Source organism: Stegodyphus dumicola, chromosome X2, assembly GCF_044657685.1.
Source record: "Stegodyphus dumicola isolate Sdum_Otavi_A_Nest chromosome X2, ASM4465768v1".
Taxonomy (NCBI): Eukaryota; Metazoa; Arthropoda; class Arachnida; order Araneae; family Eresidae; genus Stegodyphus; species Stegodyphus dumicola.
The window spans coordinates 85,849,679-85,866,293 of record NC_140781.1 but is presented as its reverse complement, the minus strand read 5'-3'; the positions used below and the strand labels follow the sequence as shown (position 1 = coordinate 85,866,293).

Sequence of the window (16,615 nt, the reverse complement as noted above, 5' to 3'; positions counted from 1 at the left end):
CCAAATTTATATATTTTACTTTTAACAAAGTGAACGGTCTTGGGGAAAAATTGACCCAAACTGAAAGGAATACATTGTTAGCTCTTCCGGTTTCAAGTTTTAAGGATCATCAAACTAGTATTCGTCACATTTAGATAATGGTGAAATATTTCACATAAATTAAGACAATTAACAACATGCCCTACATTTTACACTATGATGAACCATCAATTTCAGCTGCAGCTTCACTGCATAAAAAGATTGTTATTTGAATACACTGGATTTGGCAAGAAGTCGCCAAATGTGTAGCAAATTGGAGGAATTGAATCTCCGCGGGCAGTTTGCTGCGTATGGATAACTTGAAGAACAAGGTGAAAAGCTGTGAAAATGTCGTTCTAGCCTTGTACGTGTTCTCAGGTTAGCTTGTCGTGAAGTATAGATTCCTGTTGCAATCTAATCTTCCATTGCTATATTTCACTGCAGTTTTCCATGCCTTGAAATCACCACTTCACTCTTGTATGATTCACGGCTGTTGGCCACATTGATAAGGCACATCGGGAAGACACACAATCTTTACTTACATCAAGATTCTACCGCAGGATTATATACTTCAATCTTTTTCGACTCAGCGCAGCCGCAAAGGAGAAATGTAAATTTCTCAGTAATTTTTAAAAGCGTAAAAATGCTTCTGGCAAAATAAAGAAACAAACGGAATTCCAAAAATCAGTAACTCCGCTTAAAAACTCTTTAATTATGAACTAATTACCAATATATTTGCTAATTTGCTTACTCAAATATCAATCTTTTATATATTTTTATGACTAACTATATTTCCTACTGGTTGCGAGTCAATGAAAGTTCATAACTTTCATAAAAAGTCGGCCTTCAAAACAGACGGAGAACCTACGCGGAAAACATATTTTGAGTTGTATAAATTACACTGATCAAGTGTATTCAGCTTGCCAATTTGAGGCCTGAATATTAGACAGAAGTAATTCACATGTTTCTTTCAGTAAATTTGTAAAATAGTTTTGAATAGTTAATACAGTAAGATATTAATATTTTAGTAAATCGAATATTAATAATTTCTTTATTAAACAATCAGTAATATAACTAATATATGCATAAAACACAATAAATTCTCACCACTTATCAGACAATTAGTAGTATGAATTTTACAGTTTAAAATTTAAGAAAACTAGTAGATACTATTATGTTGTTGAGCATATCCAGCGCTAGCCTTTTTCATGGCCCAGTGTAGTCTTTATTTTTCTGATATATTGCTTAGCTTCTAAAATTTTACCAAACATCAAGAATGATCGCAAATATTTCGCTGACTTAGCCGTATGTGACTGTGTCAAGAGTAAAAAGTGTTTAACTGGCCCTTATTTCTGTCACTTCTTTATGAATCTTCATTACTGTTACAGCAACTATCCACATTTTCTAAATTATTGATATATATATGTATATTATTGCAGTTTGATTAATATGCAAGTAAACTTAGGCTATTCCAACACTCGTAGGTAGACCTTAAACTCAATAAAAGAGTAATCTAACGTAAATTACAATAAATGTTCTCCAAACTCGTATAAAATTTGACTGAACTGTATGTAAATTTTGAAGTATATAATGCGAGAAAAGAATACGCCTTTAAATTATGTTAGCTATGTACGCGTGATTGCGTGGCACGAATGTGACATAAACCCAGAATCAAAATGTAAATAGAGGGCATAAATATTTTAGAATTTGTATTTTGTTAACTGAATTTATATAAAATATACTGTAATGAAGAAATCAAAACATGACATTAAGCAATAACATTGATATAATTATCAAAGGTGGCGCTGTTTATCATACTGTCACCGGAACCGGAATTGCATTAGCAGTGGGTGTATCTTTAACGTTTGTGAAGTGTATTCCATCAAATGGCGGCTTTAAATCATTACGTGCTCTAGACAGAAAATTTGTTATCATTATTCTCTACATCTCTTTCCTGACCGTTACGTACCTAATATTTTTGTATTTAGTAAGTCCTGGCTTATTGTATTTGTTAATTCAACATTTCAGAATCATAACTTAAGTTCTTTCTGTATTACGTGAATTAAATGCCTCGAATATTTAGGAGAGAAATTCTTCGCAAAGTTACGAATTGCTTATATTTAAATTTCCTGAATTGATATTCTCAAAATTTAGCATTTAATATGCACAGTTAAATTTCTGTGCCTACATTTTGTTAGGGAACGCATATTACATGTGTGCTAAGTTAGGAATGTTCCAAATTGCTCATTTTTTAAAACATGATAACCTAACTTTAATACCATCCTATGAACTTATAAACAGTGAAAGTATGAAATAACTTTCCTGTGAGAATACTGGACTTAGACATGCGCTGATATAGTTATCCGTTTGACTGAATTTTGTCTTCCAAAATGTTAATTTACATTCGTGTATGTGTTAAGTTTTGTCATTTCATTTGTTTTAGCATGTAAAAAATTTCATATTTTCAGCAGTTTCACTAAATATGCCCTGATTAAATTTTGCATAACATCGACCTGGGAGAGAATCTTTGCATTTGCCAAATATTGAATTTTTAGATGAGGTATTTATGCAGTAGCTGAAATTATTTTCAGTTTGTTGAGAAGTCGCTTTTTAATTTGTAATTAAAAGTTTAGTCAATAGCTCATTATATTTGAAGATTAAGAGATTATTTGATTTTTTAGCTTATGTATGAGTCGCTTTTTGATTTGTAATTAAAAGTTTAGTCAATAGCTCATTATATTTGAAGATTAAGAAATTATTTGATTTTTTAGCTTATGAATGAGTATTTTTAAATTCTTCAATTTTAGAGAAATCATGTTAGTAGTTATGATTGCAGCCATTGTCAATTTTCATTCTATGCCTGCATGCATTTTGAAACTTGGCCATGTTAAAAAGTAAACTTTTTTGGAGGTATGCCTTGTAATTTCTTTTCTAGATGTATTTAACAAACTAGAAATTTCCTTCTGTGAATTTTAAATACATCTGATTATTTTTTATTAAAATTTAAGGAATTAACTGTTTCAATGAATATGCAGTAATATACTTATTTATGAAAACATTAATCATAAAAAATTAATTTCAAATGCTGTAAAATTTGGTACTTTTTAAAATAATTTCCAAACTTTGATTTTAAAAGTTATGGTGAATATTTTTGAATATGTCAGAATCGGATAAAGTTCATATATTTTCACTAAGTAGACATTTCACTGTAGAGTTCGTTTTAAATCTGTAAAGGTCTGTAAAATGTTCTTCCATGCTTAATGGGGCATTTTTATGTTTATTGTTTGGTATACCTGTTAAGATATTTTCTTATAAAGATAATCCAAGTGTTTAAGTAAAGGTAAATTTGGCTCAGCCTGTATAAATTAAGAATTGAAATAATACATTATATTGCATAATAATCTAGTAAATATTCTGTTAACTTTTCACAATAATTTAATGCAACTGTTAATTATTTTCACTGCTACTGAAATCTTGTTAGCATAGCATCACATCTTTTAAATGAGTATAACTAACGTACAGTTCTTAAAAGTTACCAAGTGAATAAATCTGTTAAATAGTGATAATTTGACCTGGGTTTATTCTTAATTATGACTGACTGAGTACAAATTGCTTTCAGAGTTTCTTTTGTGAATGGCATAATTAAAATTAAGTTTTCCTCCAAGTCTTCCATGAAGATACTCTTGCTCAGGGCTTACCAGTGATCAAGTATTGTTTAAAATTGCATAAAAGACATAGGCTTTGTGTAAAATTAACAAAGCTCATATTTGTCTTCAAAAGATTTTCTTAAAACATGTATATGCAAGATTATCTGGTGTTCTTTTTTCCTTTTCGGACATCAAATTTCCATTCGACTAGTTTTTAAAATTTGCAGAAATTTAGTTTTTATATTCTACCTCATAGTAAAATTGTATAATAAAACAGACACTTAAAATTATAACAGGTCTATTAGAAAGAAGAGAGCTGAAAGCATGCAGATGCGCATTGTTGAAATTTCATGAAGTATATGTTATGACTAAGGTGACTAGATGTGCTGATCTAGTCAATACAATTTTGGAGATGATACTGTGAAGTTTATTGAATCTTGAGGCATGTTTACACTTAGTTCTGTTTTAATCATGAACAGATAAGCAGTATATGAGATCGATTATAGGAAATTTATGGTTATAAATGCATTAAGATATTTGTTGTTCTAATATTAATATATTTGCAGATTTTAACATGTTATTATAATAAATTTTTCTGTGTTTCTGTAATAATTAAAATAAAGAGAAATATTTAAAGTTTCTAAGCATTTAAAATGAAAAATAAATATATTACATATATTCTAGAGTAACCTTTATTTTGACAAATGCTGTCTCTAGTTGATAGCGACAATGATATGAATTTTGCAATTTTTTAAAAGTAAGATGTTCTGAAAAATATTTTTCAAATGGTAAATTTTAAAATATTTCTGGTTTGTAAGTAATGTACTGATACTGTAATGATACTTTGACATTTTGTCAAGCTCTCTGGAAGTCTGAAGGAGATCAGAACTTTTCGAGTTTTGCAAAGCCAAATATTTTGTGTAATCTATTTAAAAATCAGTGTAATAAAAGACCAGTATTTTATTACTGTAATTCATGTAATTGGTTCCAATTAATCAATAAACTTTCATAATATAAACATTTAAAATATTTGCTAACCCATTTAGATTAAAAGCATGCAACATGAATTTTCATTATATGCTTTCTGAAACTGCATTAACCTTTAAAATATGCTATTGCAGAAAATGTGTTTTTAATTTAAATATAAGCTTTATAAAATATGTATAGTTTTCTGTAGGTCTAAATTATTTCAGATTCCTTGTGAGAATACAGCATTTTGTTAGGAAAGGACCTTTAGTTGCATCATGTATTATGAATGTTTTGTTTACATATGTGTATTTTAAATATATATATATTTAAATTTAATTGCCTTTTATGTGTTTAATGTGAAACTAGAATGCTGTAAAATATGTAAAAAGAAATTAAATGGTCAATCTATAAAAATTATTTTGACACAGCTGTAATATTTTTCAGGTTTCGTTTTCTGTTTTAAATTGACTGAAGCATCATGCCTGCTGTCCGAGGAGAAGGCATGCGTGGCCTTGCTGTTTTTATTTCTGATATAAGGAACTGTAAGTGCTTATAGTACTGGTAATCAGATTTTTAATTTGAAAATGTAGTTTATTTGATCAAATAATTGATAAAATTATGATTATGATAGGTGGTTCTAATAAAAAATTCCTTGCTGCTAATAAATTTGAGCTATTTTATATGTTCTTAATTTTCTTTGGCATATTCAGTACTTGTTGATTAAACATATCATTTTGTTTTAGAATTTTAATCTAAAGATTTCACAATTATGAACACAGTTGACAGTTAAAGCATTAGTGCATATTGGATACAATCCACTATTTAAAAATAACCAGGACTATAAATCATAGTGATTTACTATAAAAAAATTTACTTTTGAACACCTCCTAAAATCCAAACAGTTTTTTTTATTATTTCCCTTTTAACCCTTTGGGACCCAATTTTGGTATGCATTGGGATCTATATGTCCCTATGGGGGCTGAAAGAGTTAAGCCAGAACTTTCTCTGATAGAAAAGAACACATATGCATAAAAACAAATCACCACATTACTGATTTCAATGAAATAAGCATCATGAGAAACATGTGAGCTGTTTTTATTTTTTAAAGAACGCTGATATTTTTCATTGGTTGGGAAAGAATGATTAATGACCAGATAATTTCTATTAATGGAGTACAGAATATTATATAATATAATATACAAGAACCATTCTTGAGGTTTTTATTTTTCTCTTTGGCCAAACTATATGAATGTGGTAAGATATTTATCCCAAGCAAAGAAAATATAAGTTTTCATTTGAGAGGCCAAACACATTTAATGTCCTCCAAAACATAAGTTTAAATCTGTTGTTAAATTAATATCTTATATTAATTTTGTTTTGACAACAGTTATTTTAATTTCTCTTATCTGATATTTTTTAACTTAATGCTCTGTCATCGATCATGTGTGATCGCTTGTATAGTATACTTGTTATGTTAAGTATTTTCAATTTACTTTGTGTTAATAAATAAATAAAAGGTCATGGGCCCAGGTGATAGTTTTTAAACTCTTTATAAATGCATTTCAATAAATGTGTTCTGTAGCATTTGTTGCAAAAATCTTGTCCAGCACAAAAACTGCATTAATCAACGATTTCAGTAGCCACAAATATTCAGTGTAGAAGTTCTAGATTACCTGAGATAAGTTTTTCGAGTGACAAACAGTGCAACTAAAAGAAGGGAGGGACAAGAAAGATGCCATAATAGAATTTTTCACAGTATGATTAGCCATAGAGTTATTAATGATCACCCAAACTGAAAGTTATGTGCTTTAAAGATAAGATGGATAGACTGGATGTGCAGATTAGATGGGAGACTGTTTTTAAGTAAATATTACTGTTAGACAAATTGTCAATTTGAAATTAGTCAATAATAAAACTGTTGTGCAACTCCGAGATGTATGTAAAAATATAATTGATGTTACAATCATGACATTTTAGGGAGTTTATTATAATATAAATTTGAGACGGACTTGCCAATCAGTATCAAAGTAAGCAAAATATGTAACAGCAAAGTTTATTGATGAAGCATCATTTCTCAATCAAAATGCACCAGAGCAGTAAGCATTCCTCACATTGACAGAATCACAGCTGGTTTATGGCAGAAAAACAAGATTCATGTAATTAGCTGAATAAGGTTAAATGTAGCAGCCGAAGTAAGAAAATTAAGAAGGCTAAGTTGATATGTTGCTCTTCCTATCACTAAAGAAAACAAAAAAAAAAAATTCTTGACAGTAGCCACATTCATTTAATGACACACTAAAAGTCAAGACTATTGATTATGGATTAACGAAGCATCTACATATGTCCTATGACTATCCCTTTATCTATCTGCCTTCTGTCTTCTCCACAGGGAAATTTTGTGTGATATTTTCATCCGTTGTTGTCCCATGTGGCATTACTTGATTAAGCTTAATCCGGTTGAAACTCTTGTCCGTGTTATATTTATAACTTCAAGAAAATGAATGGACACAAAAACATTTGCCTTGGCAACAGCTTTAAGCTTCGTGTCAAAGGAAATAATATAAAAATCTTAAAAAAGGATTAACGATAAATTGAAAATTGGCAAGATATGTGATGTATTGCATGTTTCAGATATAGAGAAAAACTTTCTTTTTTCAGTCGTTACAGGAAAAGGAATAAAGATGGTAAAAATGAAATATAGTGTTGTATATTACTGTGATAATGTTAGTTCAGTAAACCATTCTGCTGATAACTTTTATCACATATTGTTTAGAAAAGTAATTGCTTCTAAGCTAGACGTTGCATTTAAGGATAGTTCAGATTCTGGCATGAAAGAAAGGGCACAAAATGTTTTAAGGCTGTATCTGAAGCAAGTTTCATGTGAAGCAAGATTAATTGAAAAAGTTGATATTACAGATAAACTCTTTTACAATAGATGCCAGCATTGTGAACAACAGGTATCTGTTGAACTAAGCAAAGCAAAGTAAAAAAGTACAAAACAATTACATCTGGAGAATTAATCTAATGATTTATGTGACCCTGAATTCGATAAATAGAGCAAGTTATTTTATTCTAAGGAAGGCTAACTGCTGTGGATACAGATCATTCCATTTTATAAAGCATGAAAAAGATGCCTAGGATTGTTTAAAAAATTTTGTTAATCCGTGTGAAAATACATTTAGTTGCAAAGTGAGTGCACTCAGTGTGGACAATGGGACTGAATATATTAATCTAATCTCAGTAATTTTCTAAACATGAAAGACATTCAGTATGAAGCTTATTTCGTATATTCTACAAATGGAAGATCTGAAAAAATGATAATCTAGGAATCTCATTACTATGGAAGAAAATAAATATAGCTGCGCAATATACTGAAGAGAACTGTCGAACTAGATTTTAACTGCTTTCAAACATGGATTTGAAAATCTAAAAATTTGATTTTATGATCTAGTTCTTTAAACTTAAATTGAGAAATATTTTTAGTGAATTTTTCTGTGTTATAAATTTTGTGTACTTGCATAGTCTTGCTATCACCATATGGTTATTCTGAAGATAAAAACTTCTGTGATACAGAAGATAATTAATATAAATGAAAATGAGTGTTATTTCCTTTATTCTCAAAATGAGCTTGAACATACCTACTTGTTATAAATCATATATAGCAGCTAACTCTTTTGCTGCTGGTCGTGAGGTTGTGTTGATAGTTATTCCTGTCATAGAAGTAGATTGCATTCATATGCTGACTTATAAGAAATATGATTTAAGAGTTAATAAGAGAAGATTATGTATATTTCACTGATTGCTATATCTTTAATGAGAATTTTATGACTGCTTGGCAGCAGGTGATCAGCACTAGAAGTAAAATTATTTCTGCAATGCCACATAACATATTGGTGTGTAGCATTTAAAAATGAATCAAAATAAGTAACTCTATTTTTATAAAACTAAATCACAAATACATATGTTTACAAATGAATTGCAAGATTGCTACAATGAATTTTGAACAAAATGGATCTTTGCTTTCATTCAAAACCACATAAATATACAGCTGTTTTCTAACCTTTACTACACACCAGTACCAACATACATACTCAAAACAATGAAACATTGCTTTTCCTGCTCCAGCGTTTGACTAGCACCTGAGACATCACCTCGTATCACATGCCATTGTGTGATTGGCACCAAATGTATTAATCGTCAAAAATCTGAAGAACCAGCGAGTCAAAAGAATGGGATAAAGTCATAAGGGAGGAAATTCATGCTTTTGGAAAAAATACCTGGTAGTTACCATTACCAAAAGGAAGAAATATAATCAGTTCAAAGTGAAATAGTTACATGTTCGACAGATTCAAAACTAATCCAAGTTCTAAAGAATTTTCTCTAATAGAGGGTTTGACTTTTTTCTCATCTTGTCATCCTGTAGTCTTGTTTTAAAAGGCAATATTGAGAGTTTGGATAGAATGTACTTGAAGAGAAATATGTTTAGAAGATGTACTGAATACGAAAGAAACCTAAAAGTTCAGTTAGTAGATTAAATAAGTGAAAGATGAGTATAAAAATATTAAGTACCCTACGAGAATTTGGAAGATAGGTGAAGGAGAATTTTGTTAAATGGTGACAGATTCACCTGAATCAAAATGTTGTGATGAATGATGCCTTTTCAGTCATAAAAGCAAGTTATTTTTTTACTTATAGCAACGCAAGTTTTTGTGATTAGCTACCTTTACGATTGGCATTTTCATGATTCACTGCTGTTTTTTTTTTGGTTCTGCATCACTTTTTAAGCATGTTTTAATCACTTATTACAGAATCAGAATTTTGTCTTATTGATGTTATTTCTGTATTCAGTATATGTATTTTCTTTGTATTTTGTTACCTTATGGAAAACAAATTTCTTTTTTCATTACATTTTTTGTCAAAATCACTTAACATGCAACTTAAGATAACCAAATTTGGCAACAGTTTGGTTATTTTATTGGTTAGATCTTGGATGCATTAATGTTGTCAGAGCTGGTGCAACCAGTGTAGTTGCACTCAGTGGCAGAATTCAGTGGTGATAAACTTTTAGAATTTAGAGAAGCAGTATGTAGCAAAATTTAGGAATGGTAAAACTTAGAATCTAGGGGTAACAAAATTAGGAAGGGACTGGGCAGCAGAGTTTATGATTCGCAGAAATTGCACCAGGCAGCAAAAATGTTTCGTACCAGCAGTGTTTGGACTATATAGAATTGTGAATGTCATATTTTGGTTTTGAAATGTATGTACTTCATGAAAATAGCTATTCAGTGGCTAAATAACTAAGATCACTGATTGCTGAGTATTTAATTGGATTCAGGTTCCAAGAATTAACTGACTGCATGGATATTTTCATGATTCCCTTCTCTTGTCTAATCACGTACAAGCCAGCTTTCCCCCAAGTCCTCCATAAGGCAGTCTTTTCCTTAGGCAAATGGCTGTTATGTGCTTTGCCTTAAGTAGTCATGTAGAAACTTATGCATAAGGAATTTTTAAGTTTCTACATTAACTACTACTTAAGCCTTATACTTATGGTATATAATCATTGCTGAAAACTTAGTGCATTTAATGTAGTATTTCTTTTAAAAGTTTTACCAAGCTCAAAATAAAACATTCATGCATTCTTCCATTCTGATTTTGTGGCATTCATATAATTGATAAAATTTAGCTTATGTTTTTCCGAAGCTATTTATGTATGATTTTCATTTAATTTTAATAAGAAAGGCTGTAATGGATGATTAAATATGAGATTTTATACACCTTTGTTATTTATCAGAAGGAACCAATGAGTGTGGTTTCTTTAATACAGAATGCACATATATAACTTGAATCCATTATATGTATGTGTGTGTGTACATTGTTTAATAATGTGTGATTGTTATAATACATCAAAAGCTGCTAAAATCAGATCTCAATATCTGATCTTAGTCTTGAACATTTCTGGTTTTTACTGAAATTATAATAAACTCCATGTGTAAAATTTCGGTTACATGTATGAATTTAATATTTGTGTTCCAGATTGTCTGTTCTTTTAATATTGTGGCTTTTGATAATGTTAAGTTTTATCGTGGTTTATTTGATCATTTTACTCTTAAGTCTTTCAGATGATGCTTAGATTTTGATTTCAGTAACCTGAAATAGAAACTGAAATTTGTTCTCTTTTAAAAAGTAGTCGATAACATTTATGTAATCTGTTTTAAGTAATGGATTTTCATCTCAATGTGTATTTAACAATTTGTTAATTGCACATTATCTGAGAGACGCATGATTTGTATAATTTTTGTAAGTATTGTGATGTTTTCTTAAAACTGCAGTGAAATTTATATTCTATCTTTTCACATTATTTGTAGAGCTTCTAATAGCTACAAGTATCAGAACATAAGTGAACAAACAGGAAAATTCAATGTGAAAAAATTATCTCAAACTAGAAAGTATTATTGTTACAGGTACAATGTTAAATTAAAAAGTGTTGTTATAGGTACAGATAGAAGTTGGTGGAACATCAAAATTTTGCCATTGGTTGTACAGATGTAATCATGCCATATTAATTGTATAGTTCCTCATTTTTAATGGAGAATATACTGAGAGATAGATCCAGTGGTCTGCCACTCTTATCCTAACACAAAACTACTCAAGATACTTTCAGATCGCCAGAATTTTTAATGCCCCATGCCATACCAATACTAGTAAAATCCATACCTTAGCTGGGATTCATACTCCGATCCCAAGACACAGCAGCCAGCATTGCTGATCATTGTACCGGTTTTACAATGAACAAAGTAGCTGTTGTAATGCTTGAGGTGAAAACTGGATTGTTTGATCAAAAAACAAAAAGAGGTGGGGCTTGGATGAGGCATTTCCTATACCTATAGTAGCAGCAAAGTGGAAACTTTCAGTAATAGTTACTATACAGGAAGATTTTTGGAAGCTTCTAAATCTAAATTAAGGGGTGAATTAATGCGAGTGATAATTTTAGCTGCTCAAAATTAAGTGATTTTTATCTAACAATGACGTGTTATGGAAAACATTTTCACTTTTACTCTAATTGCTTTGGTGTGTTTGCTTATCCTGAATTTTAAAGATCTCTGGGTTTGTCTTATATATTGTTGAAATGTAATTTTACATTCAGTATACATATTCATGTTATAAAAGCTTTTTATTTAGTCACTTGATTAAGTTTTAACTGAGACTTCATGTATTTAAGCTTAAAATTTATTAATATTAAAAACTTAACATTTTTCATATATTTTAGAGACCATTTCATCTTAATGACTGTATTTTTTATTTTACAGGTAAAAGTAAAGAAGCTGAAATTAAAAGAATTAATAAAGAATTAGCTAATATCAGATCCAAGTTCAAAGGTTTGTTTAATTTTTTCATTTACTGTATTTCCTGATTTGTTTTCAAATTTTATGAGTATGTATAAGATGACCTTTATTTGAAATATAGGAGATAGAGCATTAGATGGATATCAGAAAAAGAAGTATGTTTGTAAACTATTGTTTATATTTTTATTGGGACATGATATTGATTTTGGTCATATGGAGGCTGTGAATCTTCTGAGTTCAAACAAATATTCTGAGAAGCAAATTGTAAGTACTTTTAAGAAAATTTTCATATGTATAAGGTTAGAGTTTCTATTTGGAATTGATTTGTTGTTCCTTTTTTTTTTTCCTCCTAGGGATACTTATTTATATCTGTTCTGATGAATGCCAATAATGAGTTGATGCGTCTCATCATCCAGTCTATAAAGAATGATCTCTCTTCCCGTAATCCTATTCATGTTAACTTAGCATTACAGTGTATTGCTAATATTGGCAGCAGAGAAATGGCTGAAACCTTTGGATCTGAAATTCCAAAATTACTTGTTTCTGGGTTTGTTTCTTTAATATTTTACTTCAGATTATATATTTTTGGAATATTGATCAGAAATAATGAATGACATATTTTATTAGCTTTTATTTATGTACAGTTTTAAAAACTGGTATATGAATATTTAAGCTAAAATTTTTCTATGGAATTTTTTCATCTTTTTGAATTTTCCTAAGTTTTATATATATATATATCTGTCTAGTGAAATCTTGATCTTGGTAGTTTTTTACTGAAAAAATGAAATTGCAGATTGCAAAGGGCTGTCTAATCTCATGAAAAACTCAAGATGGTTAGTTGTTAGGTACTTAAATAGTCCAAAAAATTGGAAAAGATATGCAATGTAATTTTTTATTCAGTATCTAGTGTGACCTAGAAACAGTAATACAGGCTTAAATAATGTGAGGCATATTGTCAGTGAGCAGTTAGTTATCACCTGAATTATATTGCATAGCTGCATCTACTGTAGTATATAGGTCTGCCAGGGTAGTTGGAAGTGGTTTTCAGTATATCTAATAAAGTCTTACGTGTTCTAAATGGAAGGGTCAGGTAAGGTTAATTAATGGCCAGGAAAAGTTCCTTTATGTATTCATAAGAATTTTTCATATAATATGTAGTCTGGTATTTTGCTAGAATATCATATCAGATGCACCCTGTAACATCACTGTTAGGATCGGTGTCTTGTACTTGTCCATTGTCAGGTGACTAGAAACGTGCACCAGGGATGTTTGCTGTTTGAATATAATGCTTATATTTGTGGGGGAGCATTATTGAAACTTTGTCACACTTTTGTTGGCATGTGGCATTCTAATGAATGTTTTTACAGCTGTCATTCACTGTTGTTCTGTCTTGGACAAAAGTAAGATTTATATGTGAACAATATCTACTGCCTTTGGCTATTCAAGTAGCAATGACTGATACTGCAGCAAGCACATAATGGTATGTTTGTTGCTGCTTAATGTGCATGAAGCTTTTACATTGTGTATAATTTGAGTAAATGGAAGTGCATCTTCTAATGTGCTGAGTGGCTGTTGTGCAATGAGGTTATCCTTATGCTTGAGTTTTGTTTTTATAATATTTAACTTGAAATTAATGTTAGTAATTACTGTGAGAATTAGATTTTTTTTGCGTAGGTTACCTGTGATGAGATTACTTCGAGTCAACGATGAAACACCATGAAACACATGTGGCACCATGAAAGCGTAGTAAATTCTTAATGTCTTTTTACAAAATTTTAAATGATATTAAAATGTTTATGCCTTCAAAATAAAAATTTCTTAGAACTAACATTTGTTTCGTGTATGCTGTGTGTTGTCGCCAATAAAGTCTACTTGGCGAGATTTGTGCAGACGGATCGGAAAAGTACCCAAGTTTGCAAGTTACATTTGTATCTCGAAGTTGCTATTTATTGATTGAATGAGTTGCAATTTGACCAGTGCGCAGACTTTAATCTGCTTGTAAATTGTGATATATTTTGTGCATACCTGGAACATTAATAATTGGCAGTCATTTAAAAGGTGTTTATTTTAAAACATATTGGTGTAGTGCATTGTTTATGTGTAGTAAGTGCATTGTTTCTCAGAACATTGTTAAATGCTTGAAATATAAGCATGTTTTAAAATGCATATTGCTTGCTTTTACTGTCACTGCTGTATTTATCTTGTAAACTGGCCATGGCAGCCTACAGGCTTTTATAGCCGATGTGCTATTCTTATTTTTTTCATTTGCTGTTTTTATGCAGGTTTCTAATAGTTTTAATTTGCATTCTTAAACATGCCTGTCACATTTATTCAGACTTCACATGACTTCAAGCTTCTTGCTCAGTAACGAAACTATGAAAACTATTGCAGTGAAAAATTGGTCAAAATAGTTTTCAAGGGTAAAGAAACCCATCCTTTGTTCTGTTAAGTGTTAGACATTTAATATTTTTGTTATTGATAAGCTTTTTTTTGTGTGTTTTTTAATCTTTGTTTAAATTTGCAGCTTGTCTCTGAGCAGACTTCATGTTTCATTTTTCTTAAAGATTGAGCTCTTCTCCCCCTCTCCAGCATGTAGCAAAAAATACTGATACTCTCCCTGGTTGTTGATTTGGTTTTTACAAACATTTCTAATTGCTTTGCAGCATGTGCTCATAGCAAGCAAGTTTTCAAAATTTATGAAAATGGACAATGAAGTTGGTGCATTTGATACAGAATGAGAATTTTTGTTCAACCTCACTTAATCTTCAGTATTCAGATCTAACTGGCTATGAAATGACCCTTTATTCAAAGTTTTTTTTTTAATAAAAAATAGTGACAAATTAATTGATTCAACTGTTAAATGTTCTGAGAGTTACAGCATCAGAATTAGAAGAGGAGTGTATTTTCAATAGCTTATAATAAATGTTTACAAACCACACTGCTTACAGTAGACATGTCAGATCTTTAAAAATAGTACTGTATTACAAATTATAAATAAGAGTAATTAATGGCATTTAAAGAGATCATAATATGCTAGTAACATATTTTTAATATAGAATTTCAATAAAGAGTATTTTTACTGTAACTCTGTAATTATATATTTTGATTTGCTAGCTCATGTTTAATTTTAATTGGCTGTTTTTGTTGTAAATTATTATAATTCAAGTTTTTTAATGTTTTGTATTCTGAATGAAAGCATCCTCTTTGAATTGTTTAAAATTTTTAGTGTAAAAATTTCAAATATCTTCTTAAAGTTATTTATCTTACAGTGAAACTATAGACTTGGTGAAACAGAGTGCAGCTCTTTGCTTGCTTCGTCTTCTGCGCACCATGCCTGAAATAATTCCCAGTGGTGAATGGACTACTCGTATCATTCATCTTCTAAATGATCAGCACATGGTAAGAATAATGAACTGAAGTTTTTAGCTGTATCTTGGAAATTTATTTCACTATATATTATTTTGGGATATAGTTCTGATATATTAGCTCAACCATCTTGGTGTAATTTGGTGATTTTTTACTGAGCAAAAAATTTGTAATTGCAAAAAATTATGTTTGTGATGATTTATTCCATTTTAGATAACTTGATATTAGATGAGAGTTTGATAAGGGAAGGCACCAATTCACACCATAATCACAATTGAGAAAACTGCTGCAGGTGATGACTAGAAGGAAAATCATAACTAGCTTGATGGTTAAAACTTCATTTTTATCTTGAACAGCAACACATTTTTGCTTAATTCGTACAAACTACGCAACTTTGTATATACAGTGACATTTTAAACAATAGAGAAAATAGAGCTTAGCAAAGAGAAATGATTTAACAGTACAATGTAAATGGGAAAAGAGAATATGCCCAATGCCCTGAAGTATTTATAGCCTGGAAATTCTTAGAGTTCCAGATAGCAGTTGGGCAAAAGATTTTGCAGTGTCGATAATTGCAAGCAAGTGACACAAAGCGAAGGGGAAGTACTTAAAATTAAGAATTTAAAGGTTTATTTGGGAATTTATTTGTCTTTACTATTTTATATTTTGCATAATTGTATTACATTCCTGAAAGTTGATCAGTAAACCTATTTACAAGCAGGATTTCCTTTTGTTGTAGTGGAAAATTTGCAATAACTGCATTTAGAATAAATTCAAAGTAGTTGCTTCCTTTAGTGATTTTCTGGTAAAATCTGTGTTCCTGCTGGAGTTTTAATGCAGTTTCTTTCATTGCAGACAAATCCAACAAGTGCATATTTTAAAATTGGATTAAAAATGCAAGGTATTATTTGTCAACAAAAACCATGGGAACTTGGAATGCAACATAAAGATTGCTCTTTAAAACTGAGAATTGTTATGTGCATGGTTGCAACTGTAATGTGGAAACTTCTGTTTATGTGTTTCTGTTATGTGCTAATACATTGTTGTGATATGGTTGATATACTGCTTGAGAAGCTTAGAAGGCTGTTAAAAAATTCATTTTTATCATTTTTGAAAATCAGATGCTGGAAAGTTCTATTTACACTTCATGTATGTAATCAACATCCTCTGACAGTGGAAGACTTTGCATTTAATACTTTCCTTTGTGTTGTACAAAATTCATTAATCTTATAATGGGTTTCTGACTTATATTGCACTTTGAGTGTATTATTT

The 16,615-nt window shown here is 30.1% G+C and overlaps 1 protein-coding gene across 2 annotated transcripts in view; it reads left to right on the top strand.

The window, feature by feature from the left end:
- Window positions 1–1,851: 1,851 nt before the first annotated feature.
- The window catches only part of AP-2alpha (adaptor protein complex 2, subunit alpha), a 95,484-nt gene continuing 80,720 nt past the window's right edge, over window positions 1,852–16,615 (top strand). For both annotated transcript variants that reach the window (XM_085809264.1, XM_085809263.1), the window contains exons 1-6: window positions 1,852–2,005; window positions 5,079–5,176; window positions 11,942–12,010; window positions 12,099–12,241; window positions 12,331–12,524; window positions 15,247–15,376. In XM_085809264.1, coding sequence (XP_085665390.1) covers window positions 5,113–5,176; window positions 11,942–12,010; window positions 12,099–12,241; window positions 12,331–12,524; window positions 15,247–15,376 — 600 coding nt within the window. In that variant the 5' untranslated portion in view covers window positions 1,852–2,005; window positions 5,079–5,112. The remainder of the gene's footprint in view (window positions 2,006–5,078; window positions 5,177–11,941; window positions 12,011–12,098; window positions 12,242–12,330; window positions 12,525–15,246; window positions 15,377–16,615) is intronic.